General features: G+C 42.8%; 2 protein-coding genes across 4 annotated transcripts in view; one reads left to right on the plus strand and one right to left on the minus strand.

The window, feature by feature from the left end:
* Rab3gap2 (RAB3 GTPase activating non-catalytic protein subunit 2) overlaps window positions 1-19,536 on the plus strand; it is an 82,349-nt gene extending 62,813 nt beyond the window's left edge. For 2 of the 3 annotated variants that reach the window (XM_021635780.2, XM_060364881.1), the window contains 11 exons: window positions 1,511-1,684; window positions 1,782-1,888; window positions 5,811-5,877; window positions 6,869-6,939; window positions 9,060-9,095; window positions 10,220-10,294; window positions 10,710-10,928; window positions 14,854-14,943; window positions 15,379-15,597; window positions 16,616-16,774; window positions 16,952-19,536. In XM_021635780.2, the coding sequence (XP_021491455.1) occupies window positions 1,511-1,684; window positions 1,782-1,888; window positions 5,811-5,877; window positions 6,869-6,939; window positions 9,060-9,095; window positions 10,220-10,294; window positions 10,710-10,928; window positions 14,854-14,943; window positions 15,379-15,597; window positions 16,616-16,774; window positions 16,952-17,101 (1,367 nt within the window). In that variant the 3' untranslated portion in view covers window positions 17,102-19,536. The remainder of the gene's footprint in view (window positions 1-1,510; window positions 1,685-1,781; window positions 1,889-5,810; window positions 5,878-6,868; window positions 6,940-9,059; window positions 9,096-10,219; window positions 10,295-10,709; window positions 10,929-14,853; window positions 14,944-15,378; window positions 15,598-16,615; window positions 16,775-16,951) is intronic. The other variant, XM_021635781.2, reaches the window with a different exon arrangement.
* A 117-nt stretch (window positions 19,537-19,653) lies between these two features.
* Window positions 19,654-22,560, minus strand: part of Iars2 (isoleucyl-tRNA synthetase 2, mitochondrial) — a 35,146-nt gene continuing 32,239 nt past the window's right edge. The window contains exons 22-23 of the mRNA XM_021635782.2: window positions 21,043-21,187; window positions 19,654-20,203 (exon numbers count right to left, since the gene is read on the minus strand). Coding sequence (XP_021491457.1) covers window positions 20,061-20,203; window positions 21,043-21,187 — 288 coding nt within the window. The 3' untranslated portion in view covers window positions 19,654-20,060. The remainder of the gene's footprint in view (window positions 20,204-21,042; window positions 21,188-22,560) is intronic.

Below are 22,560 nucleotides of genomic sequence, written 5' to 3' on the forward strand. Positions count from 1 at the left end.
AGAGTAACTTAGAAGTCAGACATAAAATTCAATCTCCCAGTACCCTGTTCATAGTTTTCACAGATGAGGATAAGTTTACTATGAAACATTATTTTATGGGAAACTCTTATTTGAATCAAAATAAAAAGTAGGCTAGACATGGTGGCTCACGTTAGTGCCAGCTATTCTGGAAGTTAATGGGGGAATGAACATTTGAGCTAATAAATTTCAAACCAGCCTTAGTGGACAACATATTGCTACTTCATTTTTTGCCCATATCTCTCCACTCCAAAAGACATGAAGATTGGAGTAAACGTATTTATTATTTTTAAATGAATTATTTATTTTAGGTAATAAACAGAAAATTTCAGATATCATAAATATTTTTAGCTTGTACTTAGAATTTTTTTGAATCCTCTTGATGAGTAAAACATGTAAAATTATGACTAAATTTTGCCTGGTAAAGTTAGTTGTATACTAGATGTAATATGGGGTGGTTTGGGGTCACTGGGGCAAGAACTTAGTGGGTAAGAGTGTTTGTTGCCAAACATGAGGTCCTGAGTTCAAATCTTCAGAACCCACATAATAAGTGTGAGCTAGGTGCAGTGGCACATACCTGTAATTCCTGCACCCAGGGAGGCAGAGGCAGGCCAGCCTGGTCTACAAATCAAGTTCAGGGCAGCCAAGGCTACACAGAGAAACCCTGTCTGGAAAAACAAACAGACAAGGTGTGGCTGTACACACTTTAAGCACAGCACTGTGGAAGAGAATGGCAGACTGGAGTATGCTGCTGTCCTCACTCTGGGTTCATGGAGCGACCCTGTTCCGAGTAAGGACGGCAGAGTAACAAAGCAGGACATCCTTCTCTGATGTATGAGCGTGCATACATCACGTACACATTATCTTACACTTTAAGAAAAGGTGACCTGGGGTGGGCATTAGGTCCGCTTATAGAATGGCTCTCCAGCATGCCTAGACATGACCTCAGCACCACCTAGACTGTGGCAGCACACATCACTCGAGAGGTGGAGGTAGGATCATCTGAGGTTCAAGGTCCTCAGTTCATCCTTAGTTTGATGATTTGTTTGAGGCCAGCCTTACACAAGACCCTTTCCCAAACAAACAAACAAAACAAACAAACAAAAAAACCCCTTTACAACAGTAGTAATTCTTCCCTCTGTGACTGGTGTAGTATGCTTTGAATTTATGGACCTGGCAAGTGTAGCCAGTGTATAGTATAGTGTATATGCTGCTGACACATGTACATTTGTGTTTATTTAAGATGCTCTCAATGTAGAAGTATGCCCCCAGGTAGCAGCTATCTTACTTGCCTTCCCAAGCTGAATGATAGGTATTAGCACACTGTCAATCTCATGGCTTTTAGACATCCCCTTCATTTCAGATTCAGAGTGAGCATGCTGTGTATCTGCCCTTAAGGGAATGTCTGCTGTACTCCGTATTTGGCTTCATTTAGCACATTGCTGCTCATATTTTATCAGCTTTCATTTTCTTTCCTGTCTCAAACCTGTAGGTGGTGTTGCAGACAGTGTAGCCAAGTGGATATTTAAACAAGACCTCAGCCCTGAGTTGTTGAAATGTGTCAACAAAGAAAGAGATGTAGACAATCCAGACGAACCTCGAGAAGGTATTGCCAGAAGTCTCCTTGAAGTGTCAGAGGTGGAGATAGACCTAGGAGCCGTACCAGGTGACACCAGATAATGAGCACTATGAGATCCAGGGTGGAGCGATGCAGCTGAGTACTTCTTACCAAAAAGACGTTGTTACCCTCTTGTGTCTTCCAGACTTGCTCCGTCTAGCCTATGAACAGTTCCCTTGTAGCCTTGAACTTGACGTGCTGCATGCACATTGCTGCTGGGAGTATGTTGTTCAGTGGAATAAAGATCCAGAGGTAACAGTCTCCATATGCTGATTATGTCTTCACACATGCCATAGACAGGCCACGCCTGTCCTGGAGCTCACTAAACCTGTGCTTTTCACCTTGTGCCTGTACTAGAAACTGTGCTAGGCACTTTTCACACATTGCTGAGAGAGAGACAGAGAGAGAGTCTTGAACCTATGGCCTTAAGTTTGGTAGGCAAGCGCTCCAACACTGAACTATATCCCCAGCCATTTTAAAATGTATATCCTGGAGACAAAGTCTAGTTAAGTTGCCCTTACTGGCCTTGAACTGTGGCCTTCCTGAATAGTAAGTGTGTACCACAGTGGCTAGCTGTGTCATTAAGTGTCACTTTATTCCACCTCAGTTAGTAATTCATTTGGATTTTAGCAATTATGTCTTCATTCTAGTTCTAGCATTCCTTCTGTCACTGACTAAAAACATGTTGTGGTTACATTCAGACTCACTGTGATTAACACTCTGCTGTGGGGCCTCAGCGAGAGTGGGAGGAAAGAGCACAAACAGGGTTCCCATCCTGGGATCATTGTTCTTCAGTTAAGGTTTTAAAAAGGCAAGTCTGTTGTTTAAATCACTCTGTTAGTGTATTCTTTCAATATATAGTCTCTACATATTAAAGAGCCTTTATGAGGAAGGAGGAAGATATACTGTGTCAGTGTGAGTTAATGTACCTGTGGGATTTTTTACACAAGAATACAGCCCGAGAGAAAGACCTTGAAGAAAGAATTTGGATTCAAGGGGATTCATTTACAAGGATACTTATAAAGGAGACTTGAGTAAAGGAGGTGGCAAAGGAAGGATCAATAAGATGCTTTTGTGTCTTATTTCATCTTGGTGTCATGCCTTCCTTAAAGGATGAGGTGGTGGGATAATAGATTTGGTGAGCACTGGTAGGTTAGCCATTCAGTTGGGTCCAAAGCTTGGGGCCTCTCCCTAGGGTGCTTCCGGAACAAGGTGCCCACAGGAAGATGATGACCCTAACAGTGTGGGAAGTGAGGTCTTACCAGAGAGTTGAGAGGCCTTTGAGACTAACCTTGGACAAGAGTTAGCCATGCACACAGTAGGACTGTTTCTGGTTACTGTTGTGATCCAAACAAAAGAAAAGTGGTAAACAGGCATCCTAGAACCACCAGACACCAGACTGGTGGTAGGACCTTTACTTTGACTTTCTCAGATGACAAAGACTGTTAAGTTGGTACCGTTTTACACAGAAATGGAGTTGGAAATAAAGCTTTACTTGTTACCTTCCGCTGAGGACAAGGGCAAAGCACACATCTTCAAGTAAGGAGAGAACCTGTGTTCCAGAGCAGACTGCTGATAGCACAGTACTGTGTTAAGAAAGAGGGGCGAAACAGTACTCCATTGGGTTCTGGCACAGACAGTGGGCGTGGCCACCTTTGTACCCTGTTCCCATTCCTTACAGCTATCCTAGTTGCTGCACAGAGGGTTTGACTGTGCAAACATCCCTGAGCCATCGTCTCAGTTTCTCCCCAAACAGAACGTCCTACTGTAGTAGTCATCCAGAACCAGTAGAGAAAGTGCCATGCAGAGCACCCAGGGTTCCCGTTAGTGCGGTCATTGGCTTCCTTAGGATGCCTGCAATAATGGCTGTCTCTCTTATTCGTGTGGTTTTCTTTTTAACTATTCATCTACTTTATACATTACACCCCATCCCTACTTCACCACTACACATACACACACACACACACACACACCATAAACACACAACACTCTACACATACCATGCATACACACACACACCATGCACACATGCACCACTCACACAAATACAGACACCACACTCACCTCACGCGCACACATACCACACTTATACACATACACACACACACACACACACACACACACACCTACCTTTAATTTTAAAATTGAATTATCTTCAGAGAATTTCTAGGATCAATGTGTGTGGGGACAGCAGTGACGGCAGGGCTTCAGAAGGTTTTAGCAAACATCTGGATGACTTTGTGATTATTACACACTATTATTTGAATTTGAGTATGTCCCCCTTTGTGATTCCACATAGAGCTTGTAAGCCTTTCTTCTTATATTTCCTGTTCCCTTGCTCTAATTCTTTTATTTTATTTATTCCATTTATTTCTGACACTCTGATTTGCTTGCTTTCATATTTATTGTCTATAGCTGGTCTTTGATACTTTGTGGGTTCTTTTTTTTTCCATACCTTTTTCTCCCTGGTTTTACCCCCTAACACTAAATATGAAAGAAACAAGAATAGAGAAGAGAGATAGAGATCCCTGAATCTAATTTCTTTCCTTTTTTTCTTTGACCATGGCTACTAACAAACCACACAACCAACTATAAAATGGCTTGCTTATTTTACAACAGTAACCAGTTTTCTTAACTCCCTGTCATCCCTTTTTCCAGTTTTTGGCCCAGCACCCTTCAAATGCTTCTCTCAACCTTTCCTCTCTCAGGTCCCCAGTAGTCTGCTTAAACACTCTCTTCTTCCAGTTTTCCCAGTACTGCAGCTTCAAACTTATACATCTGTTGTAGCCTTTTTGCTCAGCTCAGCTTCTCCTGGGTCAACTGTCTCTTATCAATATCTTCTCCATCTCTTCTCATTCTGCTAGTCCCCCCCACTTCCGGCCTCAGCTGCCTATTTTATATCCTATCCTGTTCCCAGAAATCCAAGAGGCAACCAACACTGAAGGTCAAAGGGTCAAGCAGTTCTAATGGCTAAGAATTCTTAGAAGGCCAGTTAACTATCAACTGAAGATGTATTATTAAAGGGCCAGGCACTTTAAATCACACTATAATTTTCTAGCTCCCTCACTAGACTCTAGGCTCAGTGCAGACAAAGATCTGGGTCCATTTTGCTCAGTGTAGTATTCCTAGGGCATTAAATAGGTTTGTTGCATAATGATTGTTTGCAAAAGGAAACTTAAATTTTCACACCTGTGAAATTCAGATATTGCCTGAAAAGAATAATTGTGTGGTATATAGACCTCAAGGAGCTTGAATCTCCCTGCCATCATGATCTGGAAATTAATCATTAATTAGATAATGTGATGATTGAAGTTATCTTACCAAGTTATTTCTCACCTAATTCCATTTCTTTAGTTTTTCTCCCCCCCCCCCCCCTTGTTTGTTTGAATCATCTTAGCTTAGCCTGAAACTGTATGTAACCCACATGGTCTGGAGCGCATGCTCCTTCTGCTTCTGTCAGTCTCTTTGCTTGCTTGCTTGTTTTGAGACAGGGTCTCGCTATGTAGCTCCAAGTTTCCTGGAACTCACTATGTAGACCAGGCTGACCTCAAACTCACAGAGATACATCTCTGAATCTGCCTCCCAAGCACTGGGATTAAAGGTGTGTGCCACTACATCCAGTGGCCAATGCTGCTGCTGCTGCTGCTGCTGCTGCTGCTGCTGCTCCTCCTCCTCCTCCTTCTTCTTCTTCTTCCTCTTCCTCTTCTTCCTCCTCCTCCATGTGTGAGTGTTTGCCTGCCTGTATGTATGTGCATTGCTGCATGCCTGGTACCCTTGGGAATTAGAACTTGGGTTGTGGATAACTATAAACTACCATGTGGGTCCTCTGCAAGAACAACACGTGCTCTTAACCATTGAACTGTCTTTTCAGTCCCTTTGCCAAGTTCTAAAATAGCTTTATGTAGAAATTTAGTAAGAAGTCATCAGCGGGGGCTGGAGAGAGATGGCCCCGTGGCTAAGGTTGCTTGGTGTTCTTCGTAGGACCTGACTTTAGTTCTTAGCGTTCTGATCTGGATGCTCACAAGTGCTGGTAACACTAGACTCTTGCAGCCTCTGTAGGCATCCTCTCACACACAGTGTTTACTCTGCACATACACATACATAAAAAGCTAACTTAAGGAATAGGTTTTCGTTGATGTAAAATAACTTTTATCTTCTCTCTGTCTCTTCTAAGGAAGCACGCTTTTTGGTTAGGTCCATAGAACACTTGAAGCACATCCTTAACGCACATGTTCAAAATGGTGAGTAGCGGATGTTAAACCCTCATGACCCCCTGTCATAGTAGGATGGGAGTTGTCAAGTTTACATCCTTCACTTCATCTCACTGTGCATAACTGTTTGTGAACTCTCCCTCTGTGACTATGGAGCTACTACTACTGATTGCCTACTACTACTGATTGCCTGTTCCTTTGCTGGGTTAATAAAAGCATGGTTTTTGCTGTTGTTTGCTTAGCTGAATATTTAAGTATTTTTAATTTTCAATACGTGGGGCTGGGGAGCAGTCTTCTTCTTCTTCTTCTCCTCCTCCTCCTCCTCCTCCTCCTCCTCCTTCCTCCTTCCTCCTTCCTCCTTCCTCCTTCCTCCTTCTTGCAATAAGGTCTCATATTGCCCAGGCCACCCTTGAACTCCTGATTCTCTTGCCTTATCCTCCCAAAGGCTGGCATTACAGGCATGAGCCGCCAGATCTGGCTTCCTTGATATGTTTTTAACATTTTGTTATTTTAATATTTTACATAAGAATTAAGCTGTTCCCAACAGTGTATATGTGTCTTTCGTTGTGAATTTCTGAGATGTGCTGGGGGACCAGTAGGTTCAATGTTAACAGATACTTCCTGATAGGTTTTCCCAATTCACTGACCCAGTCAGTGCTTCATTTGTTTCATACCCTCTCCAAAGCTAGAGAGCTAGGAGTACAGGTCAGTAGCAGAGCCTTGCTGAACATGTGGAAGCCCTGTGCTCTACCCACAGCACAGCAACCAAGCAAACAAACATCTTATGCCTTTCTGGAGGCTATGTGATGTCATGGGGATGTTACTTTTTCCATGTTATTTATGATACTGATATGATTATGATATTCTTCTGTTCCCTTATACTTTTATTAAAAACGAGAGCTCTACATGCAAGAAATAACGAGTAGAGTCCACATGGTTTCATAAGCTTAGGGAAGAGTTAATGTCTGATGATACTGCATCTATATCATTCTGTTGATGTTTTATTTCATTTGCTGTGCAGGTATTGCGCTGATGATGTGGAATACGTTCTTGGTTAAAAGGTTTTCTGCTGCTACCTACTTAATGGATAAGGTGAGGTGATTTTAATTTTCACATACTGGTTTCTTTTTTGTCTTTTTTTTTTTTTTTAAACAGGGACCATCTCTGACATGAACATACTGGCTTCTTAATTTAGTTCCCTTACTTACTTTCTAGAAAGCTTGCTTACCCTGGGGGGTGTGGACAGTTGGTAGCCTGTGTTCTGGTTGTCTCCTGATACTGCATTTTACTCCTGCTGAGTTAAATGTACTTTCCAGAAATAACTTTTAATATATGTATATATAATATACAGATAATTAAATATAATTTGAGGTTATATATAATATAGTCTTTGAGATTATAATTACATCAGTAACCTTATCTTTCTTCCCTCCAGCTCTTCCCATGTACACTCCCACCTTACTTTCTCAGATTCATGACCACTTTTTCTTTTATTTTATATATATATAACACACTTCTAAACATATAAATACAACCTGCTCTGTCCATAAACTATTATTATTGTATGTATATGTTTTCAGAGCTGATATTTGGTATTGGATAACCAGTCAGTGTGTTCTTCCAGGGTGTTCTAGTAAATTAAAAAAAAATAAAAAAAAAATGAGTCTGCTGGGCTATGTAATGTTTATTTTTAGACCTAAGATTATCACAGTGGTATTATTTAACCCGCTATCACAAATAATAAGACACAGACGTCTGTTAGATTTTATAATTGCCTTGGGCCGGGCAGATATTTGACCTACACTGTCTCAGTAATCTCGCCATCTGTCTCCAGGCCCCCATCCAATACCATCCTCCTTAACCATCATTATCTCGTCTACCTTCCATTCATAGTCCCATGGCATGTGCTTGTATTCTTCATCTGGGCCTTTTCACGCCGTTATTGGAGTCCTTCCTCTCAGCCCACATTGTCTTTTTCTCCACACCAACCCATCGTGGTGTTCTCCTTTGTTTTCTCTTCCTGTCTGTGTCCCGTGATTCTCTTGAACCCAAAGCCCAGGAACCTTAGCCATGGCTACCTCATTATCCCCTGCCCAGGTATGGGCTGTTTAATCAACCAATCAGGTATGTCTTAGGCAGGTTTACAAAACAAGAATAGGTGTAACCAGACCTTGAGGGCCAGCATTAGAACACCTGGGAAGACTGTTTCTTCCACTCTCTGCATTCCCTGGTTGCCTGTATTTCTTTGTCTATGGTGGAGGCCTCATGGTCTTTCCATCTTTCACCGTAGCATGTCTATTGGGTCCATCCTCGTTCAGCTTGTGTTTAGACAGTAGTGTTGGTGAGACTTCATGGGTGTAGCTTTTCTGATGCTTCTAGGAGAAACAATCTTACAGCAAACTCCCTGTGAGTTTAGAATCTTACAGCCTGCTCTTCTACAATGATCTCTGAGCCTTAGGTCACCAAGTTAGGACTGGACTCTGTGTTTTGATTGGTTGTAGTTTTCTGTAGTGGTCTCTGACTGTGGCAAAGAGAAGTTTCCTTAATGAGGAGTGAGAAGTAACTTATGTGTGAGTGTAAGAATAAACATTTAGAATGTACTTAAGAAATATGATGGGTTATGAGTTCGCTATCTCCAGTTAGTTGGTGAGGTTTCCAGTACCAGAATGTTTTTTCTCTCCTTTGGTTGGACTTAAGTCTAATTAGAGTGTTGTTGGTTACTGACAAGGTATGTGTACCACTAATGCACCTTCAGGGTTCTCATGGCCTTTGAGAACTTCTTCTTATTAGTTCAGAAATGCACAGTTTCCTTGGGGAAGAGGGATCAGATGTGCTTTACTGTGTGAATGAGTATTTTGCCTGCATGCATGCACGTGTGCCGTTTGTACGCGCCTACCGAGTCACCCCAGATGCCTGTGAACCACCATGAGGGCGCAGGGAATTGGACGTGGGTCCTGTATAAGAACAAGTGCTCTTAACTGCTGGGGCATTTCTCCAGCCCAGGGATTTTTTTTTTCAGTGTGATATAATTTTTGAGTCCTACCACACACACACACACACACACACACAATTGCTTTCATTGTTGGTAGCTAGCCAATAGTTAATGCTGGCATGTGTATTTATAGCTGTAATTCTGGCTGCCTTTAATTTATGTACCGTTCTAATGCCTTTTAGTTTGAATTGCTAAATATTACATTTTCTGTCCATTTCAGGTTGGAAAATCTCCAAAGGATAGATTATGCCGAAGGGTGAGTGAGTCTTCTTGTAAACTCACACTCTACATACTATTTTACTGTAGGAGCAAACTTTGATTTTTCTGCTGAGGTGCTCTATCTGGAGATAACAAAGAGTACTGCATTAAGGAAATAGTTGTGATCAGTTTCCCCGATTGGCAGCTAGCATGTGTAATTCTTAAAGTTCGTTTACCTTTGGAATCTGGACTGGAAGCGGCATGTTGCCATCTCTGCCTGGGTATACTGTGCTCCAGAATCTCACAGTAACATATCTAACCTCATCTGTAGGCAGGCTCCTGTGAAGAGTGGATCCTGTCGACCCGGCTCGAATAACCACTGACCTCAGTGAGGCCCTGACCCCCGGATACTGAGGCTGCTGACCAGTAGTGTCACTTTCCCTCAAACTGTTCTTAAATGTCTCAACAAGTGTTGAGACACCATATAGAACTGACAACCTTATGATGGTTGTAACTGGACTTAAGCACACATGCACACTCTGAATTATGTACTTCGATAATGTGAAGAGTTGATTGCTTGGTGGCTTTAAAAAGATTAGACAGAGATGCAGTGGCCCCTCACACCAGCATGTTGAAGGCGACAGTGGGAACCATTTTTTTGCCAGAAAATGTGTATCTAGTATTTGGCTGTCAAATGGGAGATTCTAGTTTTATTCAGAGAATTCCATCCAGTGCCTTCAAAATGCCATGAAACCAGCAGCCCAGGCTGTTAACTTAGTACTTTCCTGGTTGAATCTTACGTGTTTATCTTAACCATATTCATTTGGCTAGCAAATGCTCTGGCAAGTTGAAAAATCTGTCTTTACAGTGCACAAACACTAACAGTTACTATCTTCCCTCCTGCCCTTTGTGCTAGAGACTGAATAGAGTCTTACACATGCTGAGTCTACTCCAGCCACTGAGCCACCCCCTCACCCCAGAACATTAACTTTTAAGATTGATAGTAATAACACTAAATGCTAGTATCAAATTGACACTACCCAACCCACTGGCAGAACTTAAATGTGTAATGACTTCAGGTTGTATTCAATGCAGAAAGTCAGGCACATGTTCATGCTACGATCTGTGTCCTGACAGCACAGCAGTTCTGATGCAGGGACTCTATTTCCTCTTTGAAAACAGGATGTGGGGATGAGTGACACAGCAATGACATCCTTCCTTGGCTCCTGCCTGGATCTTCTTCAGACATCATTGGAGGTAAAGAGGAGCATGCTAGCCAGGCATGATGGTGCATGCCTGTAGTCACGTCTTGGGAAGCTAGGACAGGACTGAGGGCCAGCTAGGCTGTGCACCGAGAGCACACCCGCACAATACACTTCTCCCCCCACCATCTCATCTGAGTCTCTCCTAAAGAATTAAATATTCTGAAAGTATTGAGCTTGAGAAATGACATTGTGATGGGATTACTTATATTCATTTGTAGGTTTTGACTTTAGCCTAAAGAGTGATACTCATTTTCTTTGACTCTGTCTCTGGCTCTCTCTCTCTTATACTTTTGTGGTTTCTCAGTTGCTATGGGGAATATAGACTACAAGTTTGCACTTTGGGATGTTGCAGTTTGCAGTTCTTATTCTGTAATTCTTGACACAGACTTCATTCTCAACTTGCACAGGCTGACATTAGTAGGGACGAAATGCAGGTCCCAGTCCTGGACACGGAGGATGCCTGGCTGTCCGTTGAAGGCCCCGTCTCCATAGTGGAATTGGCACTGGAGCAGAAGCCTATTCACTACCCACTGGTAGAGCATCATTCCATCTTGTGCTCCATCCTTTATGCATCCATGTGCTTTTCTCTGAAGAGTGTGAAGCCTCTTGGTCTTTTTGATAGCAAGGTGAGTTCCCCCAGAGGGCTGCAGAGCTGTTTTGGCATTGCTGCTTAACAGGCACATGGGTTTTCTTACCGAGTTGTAACGTGTTTGATTGTTTAGTGATTTTGGGGGGTGATCCACTGAGGGGTTCCAGGATCCTTATCCCCCACCTATTTCCATTCTTCTAATTTACTCATGATGTCATTTGGTGTCCTTTGGGTTTTTGCCCTCTGCGGTTGGTCCCTAGACAAAGCCATTTTCTTCTTCTGTGTCTCTGTAGGCAGGACTTACTCGTGCAGTTTGAGGAGTATGCTTCTATTGAATGTCCTAAGGAACCTGTATCCAAAACACATTTGAAAACCTTCACTCCATCCTGCCCTGACTTAATTTGCTTTCTCTTAAGTTCCCTGGCCTGAGTAATTGGCATTGGTGCTATAGTTTATGCACCAGAAACTTGGAGGTGAGCCCTTTCTTGGGCCAGTCTGTTCACATGTTCCTACTGAAAGCCATAGCTAGGCATGGTGGCATGTGCCTGTAAACTGGCACACAGGAGGCAGAAGCTGGTGTGTGTTCAAGGCCAGCATGGGCTGCTTAGCCATTTACAGGCCATCCTGAGCTATGAGATCCTGTTTCAAGAACCAAAACCATCCCACCTGGATACTGCTGTCCATTAGTGTGTTCCTAGCTCATGCCTCCTCCCCACTTCCTAACTGTCCTGTCTCCGTTGCTCTCAAGGCCCAACACTGAAAGAACCATTTTCCCAAGCAGATTGGTTCTCTGCCTTTCATTTTGTAGTTCCTTGCAAATCAATTTCTTAGTGGTTCATGGAAAGCCTCTGCATCATTTGGCCAGTTAATAAGGCCTTCCATTTGTGGGTGCCCCTGCGATACAGGATAGAAAAACTTCTGCTTTATTGCTTAGCTTTTACTGAGTTGGAGAATGCGTCTTCAGCTCAAGAGAGAGTGTCACTTCTCAGCCTTTGTCTAAGGTCATGTGTGATATCAGACTTTTCTCAAGACAGGCTTCCCCTCAGGTAACTGTCCCTGTAGGAGCAGGAAAGAGTGTTTCCCTGTGGAAACCCTGCCTCTCTAGGACACTCAAGGGCATAGCATCTGTTCAGCTGCTTCAGTTACATTCACAGTGCTTGGGGTCATGATCTACCTTACTATTTTAAGGAAGTTCTGCCACATACAAGTGTGGAGCCTAGAGGGACTTCCCACAGCCTCTCCTGCTCTGCCAGCCATCCCTCAGCCACACATCCCATCACTCTGTCTTCACTCGTGTTTCCTGGTTTTCATAGGCATCCATTTCATGTGGCTAGTGTCTCATTACTTTTATATAAATATAAATATGAATATATATTATCGTTTAAGCACCCTCTTCAAAGTCCTTGTCTATGTCCCCTAAACTTACCATACCTCTTTGCTCTTCCCATGTCTGTGTACCTTGCCTATTACACAGCAAGAGCTCACTAAAAGTTTATTGCATTTGCAGTCAAGATGTTCAAGGAAAGGTGCGTGTCCACAGTGTGCAGAGGAGTGGTGGTGTGAGAAGGGTTCAGTCAGGAGCTGGGGAGGGGTGACCCAGAAGGGGTAAACTTTAAAGGCTCTGGAAGGGTCAACCTTATAGCACCAACTGCATAGCCAAAGGAGTCCAAAGGGGTTACAGCAAATCTGTTTTCAAGTTTGTCACAGGGCAGGTAATTTCTAAAAAGCTTACTTAGAGTGATCTTAGACATGTTAAATTTGAAAGTCTACATAAGCAGGGCTGATACATATTTTAAGAGAGATTTGGGGACTGGGGATACGGTTTGGTGATAGAGTACTTGCCTAGTGTACCTGATGCCCTGGGTCCTCTCACTCTCTAACCAGAGAGATTTGGGGGACCAGGTTGTTATTGGTGGTAGGGGTGGGGTTGTTGGTCTGGTTTGTTTTATTTTTTTGAGAAAGGATTTCTCTTTGTACCCCTGGCTGTCCTGGAACTCCCTCTGTAGACCAGGACAGCCTGGAACTCAGAGACCTGCCTGCCTCTGCCTCTGCCTCTGCCTCTGCCTCTGGAATGCTGGGATTAAATGTGTGTGCCACCACCGACCAGCTGAGAGAAATTTTTAGTCAACACTTAAATTTAGATGACAATTGTTTAGAGGAGGGTGCAGCACAGCAGTAGAGACTACATCTAGCCTGCCGAGGACCAAAAGGAAAAATAGATTGCAACCACCCCAGCCATTAACTTCTAAAAGAAAGAAATGATAGCAGTCGGATAACAAATTTTCTCAGTGAAACATTTACAGTAAATACTCATTTTGAATTAGTGCATTTTTCACTTGAAATTGTAAAAGATACTTAAATATTATGTTTGGCATGGAGGCACAGGACTTTACTCCCAGCACTCTGGAGGTAAACAGGCTTGTGGATTTTTTGTTGTTTGTTTTGAGACAGGGTTTCTCTGTGTAGCCTTGGCTGTCCTGGACAGTAGCAGACCAGGCTGGCCTCAAACTCACAGAGGTCTGTCTGCCTCTGCCTTCCCAAATGCTGGGATTAGATGTGTGTGCCACTGTGCCCTGATCTGTGGATCTTTGCTAGCAGGACTGTCTATATGCTGGGCAAGGTAAAGTGGTGTTGAGTGGCAGGCCTGGGTGCTCTCAGCTCTGCATTCCATTTCCTGCTGAAGGAAATCTGATACCCTGTTGTCTCATTGGTTTTTGTGTTGGAGGAGTATGAAAGCCATAAGAGGATGGGTGTCTTCCTCCTTATTGCTCTTGTCCTCACTGCTTGAGATTGCCAGTCTCAGAACCAGAAGCTCCATGTTTTCTCTAGGCTGGCTGTCTAGAAATGTGATCATCCACTACCCACCTCCATACTTCCTGTGGGGCTGCAGGAAAACAAAAGCCATTCCAGCTTTTTATGTTAGTGCTAAGGATTTGAATTCAGGTACTCATGCTTGTTCAGCAAGTGCTCTTACCCACTGAGCCATCTACCCAGCCTGCCCTGTTCTTTTGACTCTAAACATGAATGTTCTCTTGAATAAGTGATACAAGTGTTTTTAAGGATTCAGAATATATGCTAATTGTTCTAGTTACCTACTACTGCTTAACCAGTTGTCCCAAAAGACTTGGTTGATGCAAACAACCAACACTTACTAATTTAGGTTTTATCCTTACACATGATAGCTATATTCTATCACTGAGCTAGAGTCACAGACCTTGGTGGTTTGCAATGTCACTTACATAGCCTCCTACCTCCCTTGAGATTACAGGCTTGATTCACCACACCTGGCTCATTTTTTCAGGCCTTATGGGTTAGAAGTCTGATTTCCTGGTGGGATGGGGAGGGAAAGAGGGAGTGGGCTATGGCTAGGATACAAGTGAATGATCTGTGATTAAAATAAAATAAAAAATAAACTTCCAACTCTTAAAAAAAAAAAGTCTTACTCCCTTACTTAGCTGCCATTGGCATAATGGTTCTCCTGAGACTGGTAGAATTGCTTCATGGAGGTGTCAGCTGAATTGGGGAGTATTATACTCCATGTAGCTGTGTCTGCAGTGTGGCTTACTTGACCACACTGTAAGCCCAGCGGGAGCAAACAAGAGCACCCAAAGCAGAAGCCACAGTTCTTTGGAAGCCAGTGTGGAACATGACTTGCTGTCATCTGTGTAGTTGTATGTACTGGCGTCAGAGCCCACAGTCCAGGGGCAGAGGACTCAGACAGGCTTGAATACTAGATGAGGGGGCTGCCTTAGAGGCTGCTGCCCACTCACCAAACAGTGTGCCAAGTAGATGATGAATGGAATGCTGCCATCTTTCTGTTTAAGGACAAGGTAAAAACCAGGAAGTACGCACAGTAAAGTGATCTAGTTTTTAAAATCTTTCCCTTATCCTCCCTTAATAATCCATACTCATCAGAGGTTTTCTTTGTTTTGTTTTCCTTGTTTTTCCATCTTTTTCTTTAGGGAAAGAATGCATTTTTCAAGGATTTAACTTCAATTCAGTTGTTACCTAGTGAGGAAATGGATCCTAATTTTATTTCTGTAAGACAACAGGTAAGTTAGTTACTGGATTTTGTTCTTGTTTCTTAGGAAATAGCAAAACAGAAGTATAGCTGTCTTTTAAAAAGGTGGCCACTTCTTTCAGTGTTTTCCAGGAGCTAGTTTCCCTAGTGTGTGTTCCTTTATTGAATCAAAACAATTTTAGAGCTAGTGGGATGGCTCAGCAGGTAAAGGCACTCGGTGACCTTAGTCCCATATCCAGGCTCCTCCACATTCATGCTGTGGCAATTGTATGGGGAGGGGGTGGCTGTGATTTTCCCTGGTACTTAGTATGGTGGGGAGAGAACAGCTTTGTGGGGTCAGTCCCCAACACCACCTTTAAATGAACCCTTGGGATTGAACACAAGCCACAAGCTTACACAGCAAACACTGGGCTACTTTTAAGTGAAAAGTACTGACAAGGCAGTGCTGTGCCTTCCTGTCTTCAAGTTCTTACTGAAAGTTGTCAGTGCAGCTGTCCAGGCTCAGCATTCCGTCAGCAAGGACAAAGGTCCCTCTGAAGAGGCAGCAAGCAGTCATTGGAAAGACCTCAACTGGCCAGATCTGGCTGTGGATTTAGCCCATCACCTTCAAGTGAGCGAAGATGTCATTCGAAGGCATTATGTGGGAGAGTTGTACAATTATGGAGCTGACCTCTTAGGAGAGGAGGTAAGAATGATGTCCATGAGATGCAAGTTATAAAACAGACAGCTGGAAGAAGCAGTAAATGAAAATTGAAATAGTTGTATATAGTGGTGTGTGAATTTGGGATGTGGAGGCAGAAAGATAAGAAATTTAAGGTCACCCTCGTCTATACAGGCCAGCTTGAACTGACTACATGAGAACCAGTCTCAAAACAACAAAAGGACCCAGGCATGGTGGCACATACCTTTAATCCTAGCACTTAAAAGGCAGAGGCAGGCAGGTCTCTGAATTCGAGGCTAGCCTGGTCTATACAGCCAATCCAGGACAGCCAGGTCTACAGGAGAAACCTTGTCTTAAAAATCAAAGGAGGGAGGGAGGAAGGAACAATAATAAGAATAGAAAGCTGTAGCCAACTTTGCGCCTAGTGCCAGGTTCATATAGGGATAAAGCAGTAAAACATGTACAGTACCAAGAGATGAAAGGAACCAGAACCATAGGATAAATAGCCTCAGTGAGTGAAAGAAAGTGGTAACTGAAAAGACACACAAGAAGAAGCAACTAGCCGCTCACAGAGCTGGGGGACCAGTGCCTCAGATGGAAGAACAAAGGAGTGCAAAGGTCTTGAGATGGTGACCAGCTTGGCAAGGTTGAAAGCCAGCGGGGCTGCCAGACCTTGTAAGCAGTAAGGGTGGGTAGACATCCACTCACCAGCAAGGAATGTCACTGTCAGCAGTAAGGAGAGGAGGTTGGCTTTTTTCCAAGTCTGACGTCACTCTAGAGTACTCAGCAGCCATCAGAGGATGACAAAATCCAGTATCCCCTTTACTTGAAAATGAGGGGTACTGTCATGCTAAATTGAAAAATTAGGTAATAATAAAAAATTAGCTGATGGACAAGATATGGGTTTAAATTCTAGGTTGGATTTCAATTCTTTATCCACACTCATAGTATTGTTGAGAGCTGAAGTTAAACCTTCATTGACAACGTTCCCAGGGCAGACTGAGTAGCTCATGCTGCATTGTTTCTCCATGCTCATCCTCAGGCCATTCTGCAAGTTCATGACAAAGAAGTTCTGGCATCTCAGCTGCTGGTGTTGACAGGGCAAAGGCTGGCTCACGCGCTCTTCCATACCCACACAAAAGAAGGCATGGAGCTGCTGGCCAGACTCCCACCCACACTCTGCACCTGGCTGAAGGCAATGGTGAGTGCAGGATGGCATAAGCAGAAGGTCCAGGGGTGGTTTCTTCAGTGAGTTCACAGCAAGAAGCTTGCTTCCAAAGAAATGTTTTTATTGGGAGAACTTCCATAGTGAAGCTTAAGGCAGTAGCAATTATTGTTTGGCTGCATGAAACTAATGGCTTTTATGTCCTATTCACAGAATCCCCAGGATCTTCAAAACACTGATGTGCCAATTGCAGCAACAGCTAAACTAGTGCATAAAGTAATGGAACTCCTGCCAGAAAAGCATGGGCAGTACAGCCTCGCCTTGCACCTCATCGAAGCTGTAGAAGCCATGGCTACTTTATGACAGTAGTCTACAATCCTGTAACACAGGAATCACTGCATGTCATTTTACACAGTAAGATTGGGAACTTTTTGGAGGTTTTTTTTTTTCTTTTATATAATAAATATATTACTTTAAAAAGTACAATCCTGGCTAAATTCCACTTCTTCAGTTGACACTGAAGATAAAATATGATCACACTAGCTACTCTGTAATTAATGCAGATGCTCTTACTGTTTATTTTTTCAGTCAAATAAGCAGCATTACTGTTAAACTTTGGTATTGTAATTGGTTATAATTTGCAGATTTTGTTCTCACAGTAGTATTCTAGTTCATATCCAAATGACTTCTGTGGGGATTAAGTGTGTTCACATAGCTTACATCAGCACTCTAGTGATGCAGCCCATGTCCCTTTAAAACATGCACCGATGTCCTCATGGTTGGTCCTGTACACCAGGATGCTGCCTGGCAGGGAGCTCTTGGTGCTGCCCGCTTCCTGTCCAGGGTACTGCTGCTGCTGTCATAGGAGAAATGGCTTGAGATCACCAAAGGGACCTGCTGTACTTGCCAGAATTGGGAATCAGAGATGTGAACAATGCAGCAAAAGCAATTATAATGTAAATTAAGATTTACTTTGTCAAGTTCCAAAACTGTATCCACATCAGGTAATTGTAAAAATGTATTATCCTGTAAGACATGTAAAAAAAACAAAGCAAATATTCTAAAATATTTAAAGTCCAACTTTATTTTCTTCCAAGTGTCAAAAATGTCTGTTTCTGGGACTTGGTCATATTGCCCGTCCTGGAAGAAGGACAGAAAATACTTTGTGCTGTCACAGCCTTAGCAACCCTACCTCACAGCTGGGTGCAGAGAAAGGATAAACTGAATTAGTTCTGTACCCTGTAGTGCCTAGAGCAGCCCAAGTGCTAAGCAAGTGTGTGATAGACCCACCTAACCTGGCCTGTCAGTGGCACTCTGCAAGAACTCTGCAGAGTTCTTGCTGCGGTTTAACTGTCTCTGGAATGTAGCCATACAGTGCAATTATTGGTGTCTGCCATAATCACAGTTGTTCACAGAACTCATTCTAATAGAGGGAAGCAGCCAACTGCGCTAGAAGGTTGAGAATATTCAGGGATTCCAGTGACACCTGAGTACACACAAATGTGAATCCTTTTTCATTAAAAAGTTAGAATTTAAGTAAGACTGTCACTGGCTAAAACTAATTCTGTTAACTGTCAGATTTCACATCTTCAAAGAAAATGGTTTCAGATGTTGCTCAGGTGGCTATGAGGAACAGCCGGTGGCATGCTGGAATCGTATAAGCAAAGCAGGACTGAGATAAACAGCATCCTTTACACAGTGCTAGGAGGTCTCCTTTCCCCATGACTTTCTAGTGCTCTGGAAGGGGCAGGATGGGCAGCTTGCCAGGAAAGCCTGGCACTGCAAGCTCTGCTAATGATGATTGATGTTCTTTTACTCTAATGCCATTACTAATCCCATTGTTTCAGGAGGGTGATAGCTTGCATATAGAATTTTAAAACTAAATCCTGAGATTTGTTTAACAGAAGCAGTAAAATAGTCTACTACTTCACTAAGGGCTTTTAAAATCTGGCAAGAAAGAAAAATTAACATGTATGTATCCATTCTCTAACAGTAAAGTGCCACAAATAAAGAAATTAGGTTCTGACATCCGGCTGTTGTCCCTGCAATAAGGGCATGGCGCATGCCTGTAACCAGAAGTGTGTCCTTAGAGGCTTCCCCTCTCCTTACATTACGTATTTTTACCTTGGTAATAAAACTGCTTAAACAACCCTAACTTCTCGATTCCAGGTTGAGTTTAGATGGAGAAGTGGAGGGCCAGGACAAATGTAGATACAGCAGTACATAGTACCATGCTTTCCAATGCTTCACACTTTTGCAAAAAGAAAAGAACTTTTACCTGTTAGAAAAGTTTATCAAAGGTCAGTGTAAAGTCTGCTACATTTAAATAGCTTCTTAAAATCTGGTTACTTGTGACTTAAAATCATAGGAAACTAAGACTTAGTGACAATAAGCTTACATCAATTATAGCGCTCACTCAGAAGTTGCTGTGATCCATTTCATTCAGAAACAAATATCTTATAGTGCAGTATAGAAACAGTGAAAGCCCTCTCACCTCATAGGGACAGGTTTGCTGGGAGGCTAGATTCTGCTTAGTAGATTAGCCATCCCTGAAAGATCAATCCAGTATTGGATTGTTTATAAAAATGCTCTATTATTTACCTACTGTCAATGTATTGTAAGTAGTGATTCCATATATGTTATTTCCCGTGTCTGTTCATTATTGTGAACCTATGTATATTAGTGAAATAAATTTTTAGCTTTCATGTTATTTCCTCAACATTCATACATGTAAGAACAAAGATTTCTCCCCTCTTGAAAAATAAATTTGGTGATATTCTTTGTAGTACATTTCAAAATCCTGCTGCTTTACAAACTTGATGTTTGCTAGAGGGCAGAATGAATTGACTCCCTTCACCTTGTAGGGGCACACGACTGCATTCCCCTCCAAATAACTCCTCATTATCCACAACGTCTACACCATCATCAGTTGGGAGTTTCCCAGAATGCCTTTATTTTCAGACATCACAGAGTTTAAATACTGAGTGGAAAAAGTTTTAATAAAATATAAAACATTCTGCTTGGCCACATTGCAAGTAACCATATTCAGTGTCTGTCTCTGAGGAAGTCTATGAGTGTGTGCCTGCCTTCTATACATGTCTGCGCATAATATATATATTTATATATATTTCCATGTGTGTATATATACATTATTTCTGAAGTTACAGGAAATACTCCTTTTGATTTTCTGATTTTTACTCCATCTTTTACCACTTACTCTTGCACTCCTTACCTAAGCCTTGGATTTCTTTCTAGGGTCTGATCCACCCCAGTCAGTACTGTGAGGAGGGTTATCGCTCACAGAGCTGTTAACATCAGAGTGCTACTTTGCACCAATGACCTCTGCACACCGAGGACAGAGGGTGTCTGCAGTCTCAGCGGTGTGCTTCCAACATCGAGGGCACTTTTCTCTGGCAGTTGGTACGACAATGACTTTATACGAAGACTCCTCACGAATGTCACCACCTTGAAAGAACACAGAGCACCTCCACAGTCATTAAGCTTGCACTACCGTTCCTCACTGGTTCAGCAGGCGCTCCTTCCGTGGCTTTCCTTCCTCCTACCTTTCTAACATGGGCCAGGTTTTGCCCTGGAACACAGCACACTTCAACAGGATCATGCAGTTTGACTAACTGCTTCTCATCAAGTCAGAGCTCTGTGATGCCTAGTTAAAGCTGGCTGTCATTCCTGACCCAGCTACACAAGTGACTTGGGCTTTTTTTTTTTAAAAAAATAGACATAGAGTCTCTCTGTATATCCTTGCTACCACAGAGATATATCAGTCTGTGCCTAGTCAATGCTGGAACTATAGGCGTATGCCACCATGCCAAGCTCTTAACTCAGGAACTAAAATGCCAAGTTACAGAGACAATGGCAATGCCACCACTCAAAAGTTACACAGAAGGAACCACCATTTTCTCCACTGTTTCTGTTAATGAAGATGACCGCGCTCCGCAGACAATGCACTAAAATCCTGGGATAAAAAGTCTAGTAAATCTACTGAACCTTTTATAAGAATAGCTAAACAAAATTTTAATTTTAGATGTACATAAAATGACATTTCAGGGTCTACCCAGCAAGGGTAGGTAGGTCGGGCAGTTTTAGGCACTGGGCATCAGAAGAGAGAAGACAAGATGGAAAAAGACTCACAGTGACAGTTACTCAGGAAGTGAGAAGGAACTGTCCCTGCCTTGGCTTCCCTGAGAGCTGGCTCAGACAGCTAGCGGCTGTGTACTGGCCATAGACTGTTGCGAGTGTGCTCCTGCCTTTACAGTAACCCAGCAGTCCCCACTCGCTGTGCTCACCTTCTAGATTGATGAGGAATGTCCCTGTAAGCTCAATGCCATCTTCAGCCCTCTCCCGTGGCTCCTGAGCCAGAAGTGTTGTTCGGGAGGCCATCATCAACTCATTCAGCTGAGACGTGCTAGAGGTCTCCTTGGCCTGGAGCATCTGGAAGGCATTTGAAAGTTACTGCTTCAGTTTAAATTTGACCATCAATTTTAGTTGTTTACTGGAGTATACATTTTGCTTCACTCCAATCTATATAGTATTTATTACACTTATTTTGCAATGAGCAAAATAGGTTAAGTTAACCTTGTCTGGTAAGCCAAAACTCTGCTGAGTTTTTTTACTTCCCCATTACGATTCCTCTATTAGCAGAGGGGTTAAGAGCCTGTTAAATAAAAACCTGCTGTAGTGTAGCACACTGGCCATCTGAAGAGTCAGCCTTCCCACAGTGTACAGTGAGCTAGGCTATCTGAGAAGCACTTTGAGACTTTCCCATTGTAATTCTGATCTTCAACATGAGTTTGTGAAGTAATATAAATATTCCTCTTGAAAATAGGAGACTGAGAATAATTTGGTTTTGACAAGTTCAGTCACTTAGTCATTGGTAGAAGCAAGTCTCCCATCTGACATCACTTACTATTCCTAAGGAAGACACACTCATGGTGGTCCAGTTAATCCTGGCTGTCAACCTGACGAAACCTCTGGACATGTATGAGGAAGTTTCTAGATTAAGTTAGCTGGGGTGGGAAGACCAAATGTAACTGTGGGCAGCGCCATCCTAGGGGCCGAGTGTGGGACTGACGGAAAGTGAGCTGAGCACCTGCACTTGGCTCTTCCCACCTACCCACCAGCGTGACCAGCCCCCAAAGCTCCTGCTGCAGTAACAGACATCACCCTAAACTAAATAAATAAACTGTTCCTTAAATTGCTTTGTCACAGCAACAAGAATATTTTTTAATATCCCAAAGTACTTTTTTCCAGTAAAACTGCCTAAATAGCTATGTTCTTTAAAGCTTGTTATTTACAACTAAAGTGTGTGTGTGTGTGTCTAAGAGGGCAATGGCAAACCAGAATTAGGCTGTGCAGCCTTGGCCAGGCCAATGGTCTCTTTGTCCTCAGTTTCTGCCAATGGCTTCCAATTATTAAACCACAATGCGCAGCGCCTACTCTTAAAATTGCCAACAATGTCATATACTCTAGCGACTTCAAGTCTCAACTCTTTAAATGTTTAAATTGAGATGGTTCCTTTCATTTGTAAAGGTTTGGGTATTTTATGTGTGTGAATGTTTGCTGTTTACATACAACATGCAGACCTAGTGTGGGCCGCCAGATGGGGTCCTGGGACTGAACCCAGGTTCCCTGCTACAGTAACAAGTGCTCTTAACTGCTAAGCCATCTCTCTAGCCCAAAACTGATACTAAGAAAATGTTTTATACGCGCGCACACACGTGCTCACTGACAGCCCTTTTCTTAAGCATTTAAACTAGAGATAAGACTCAGGTCAGTGTGTTAGGCTTGACATCCTGCTACTTATG

The sequence above is a fragment of the Meriones unguiculatus genome, chromosome 11 (genome assembly GCF_030254825.1).
Source record: "Meriones unguiculatus strain TT.TT164.6M chromosome 11, Bangor_MerUng_6.1, whole genome shotgun sequence".
In the NCBI taxonomy this organism is placed as follows: domain Eukaryota; kingdom Metazoa; phylum Chordata; class Mammalia; order Rodentia; family Muridae; genus Meriones; species Meriones unguiculatus.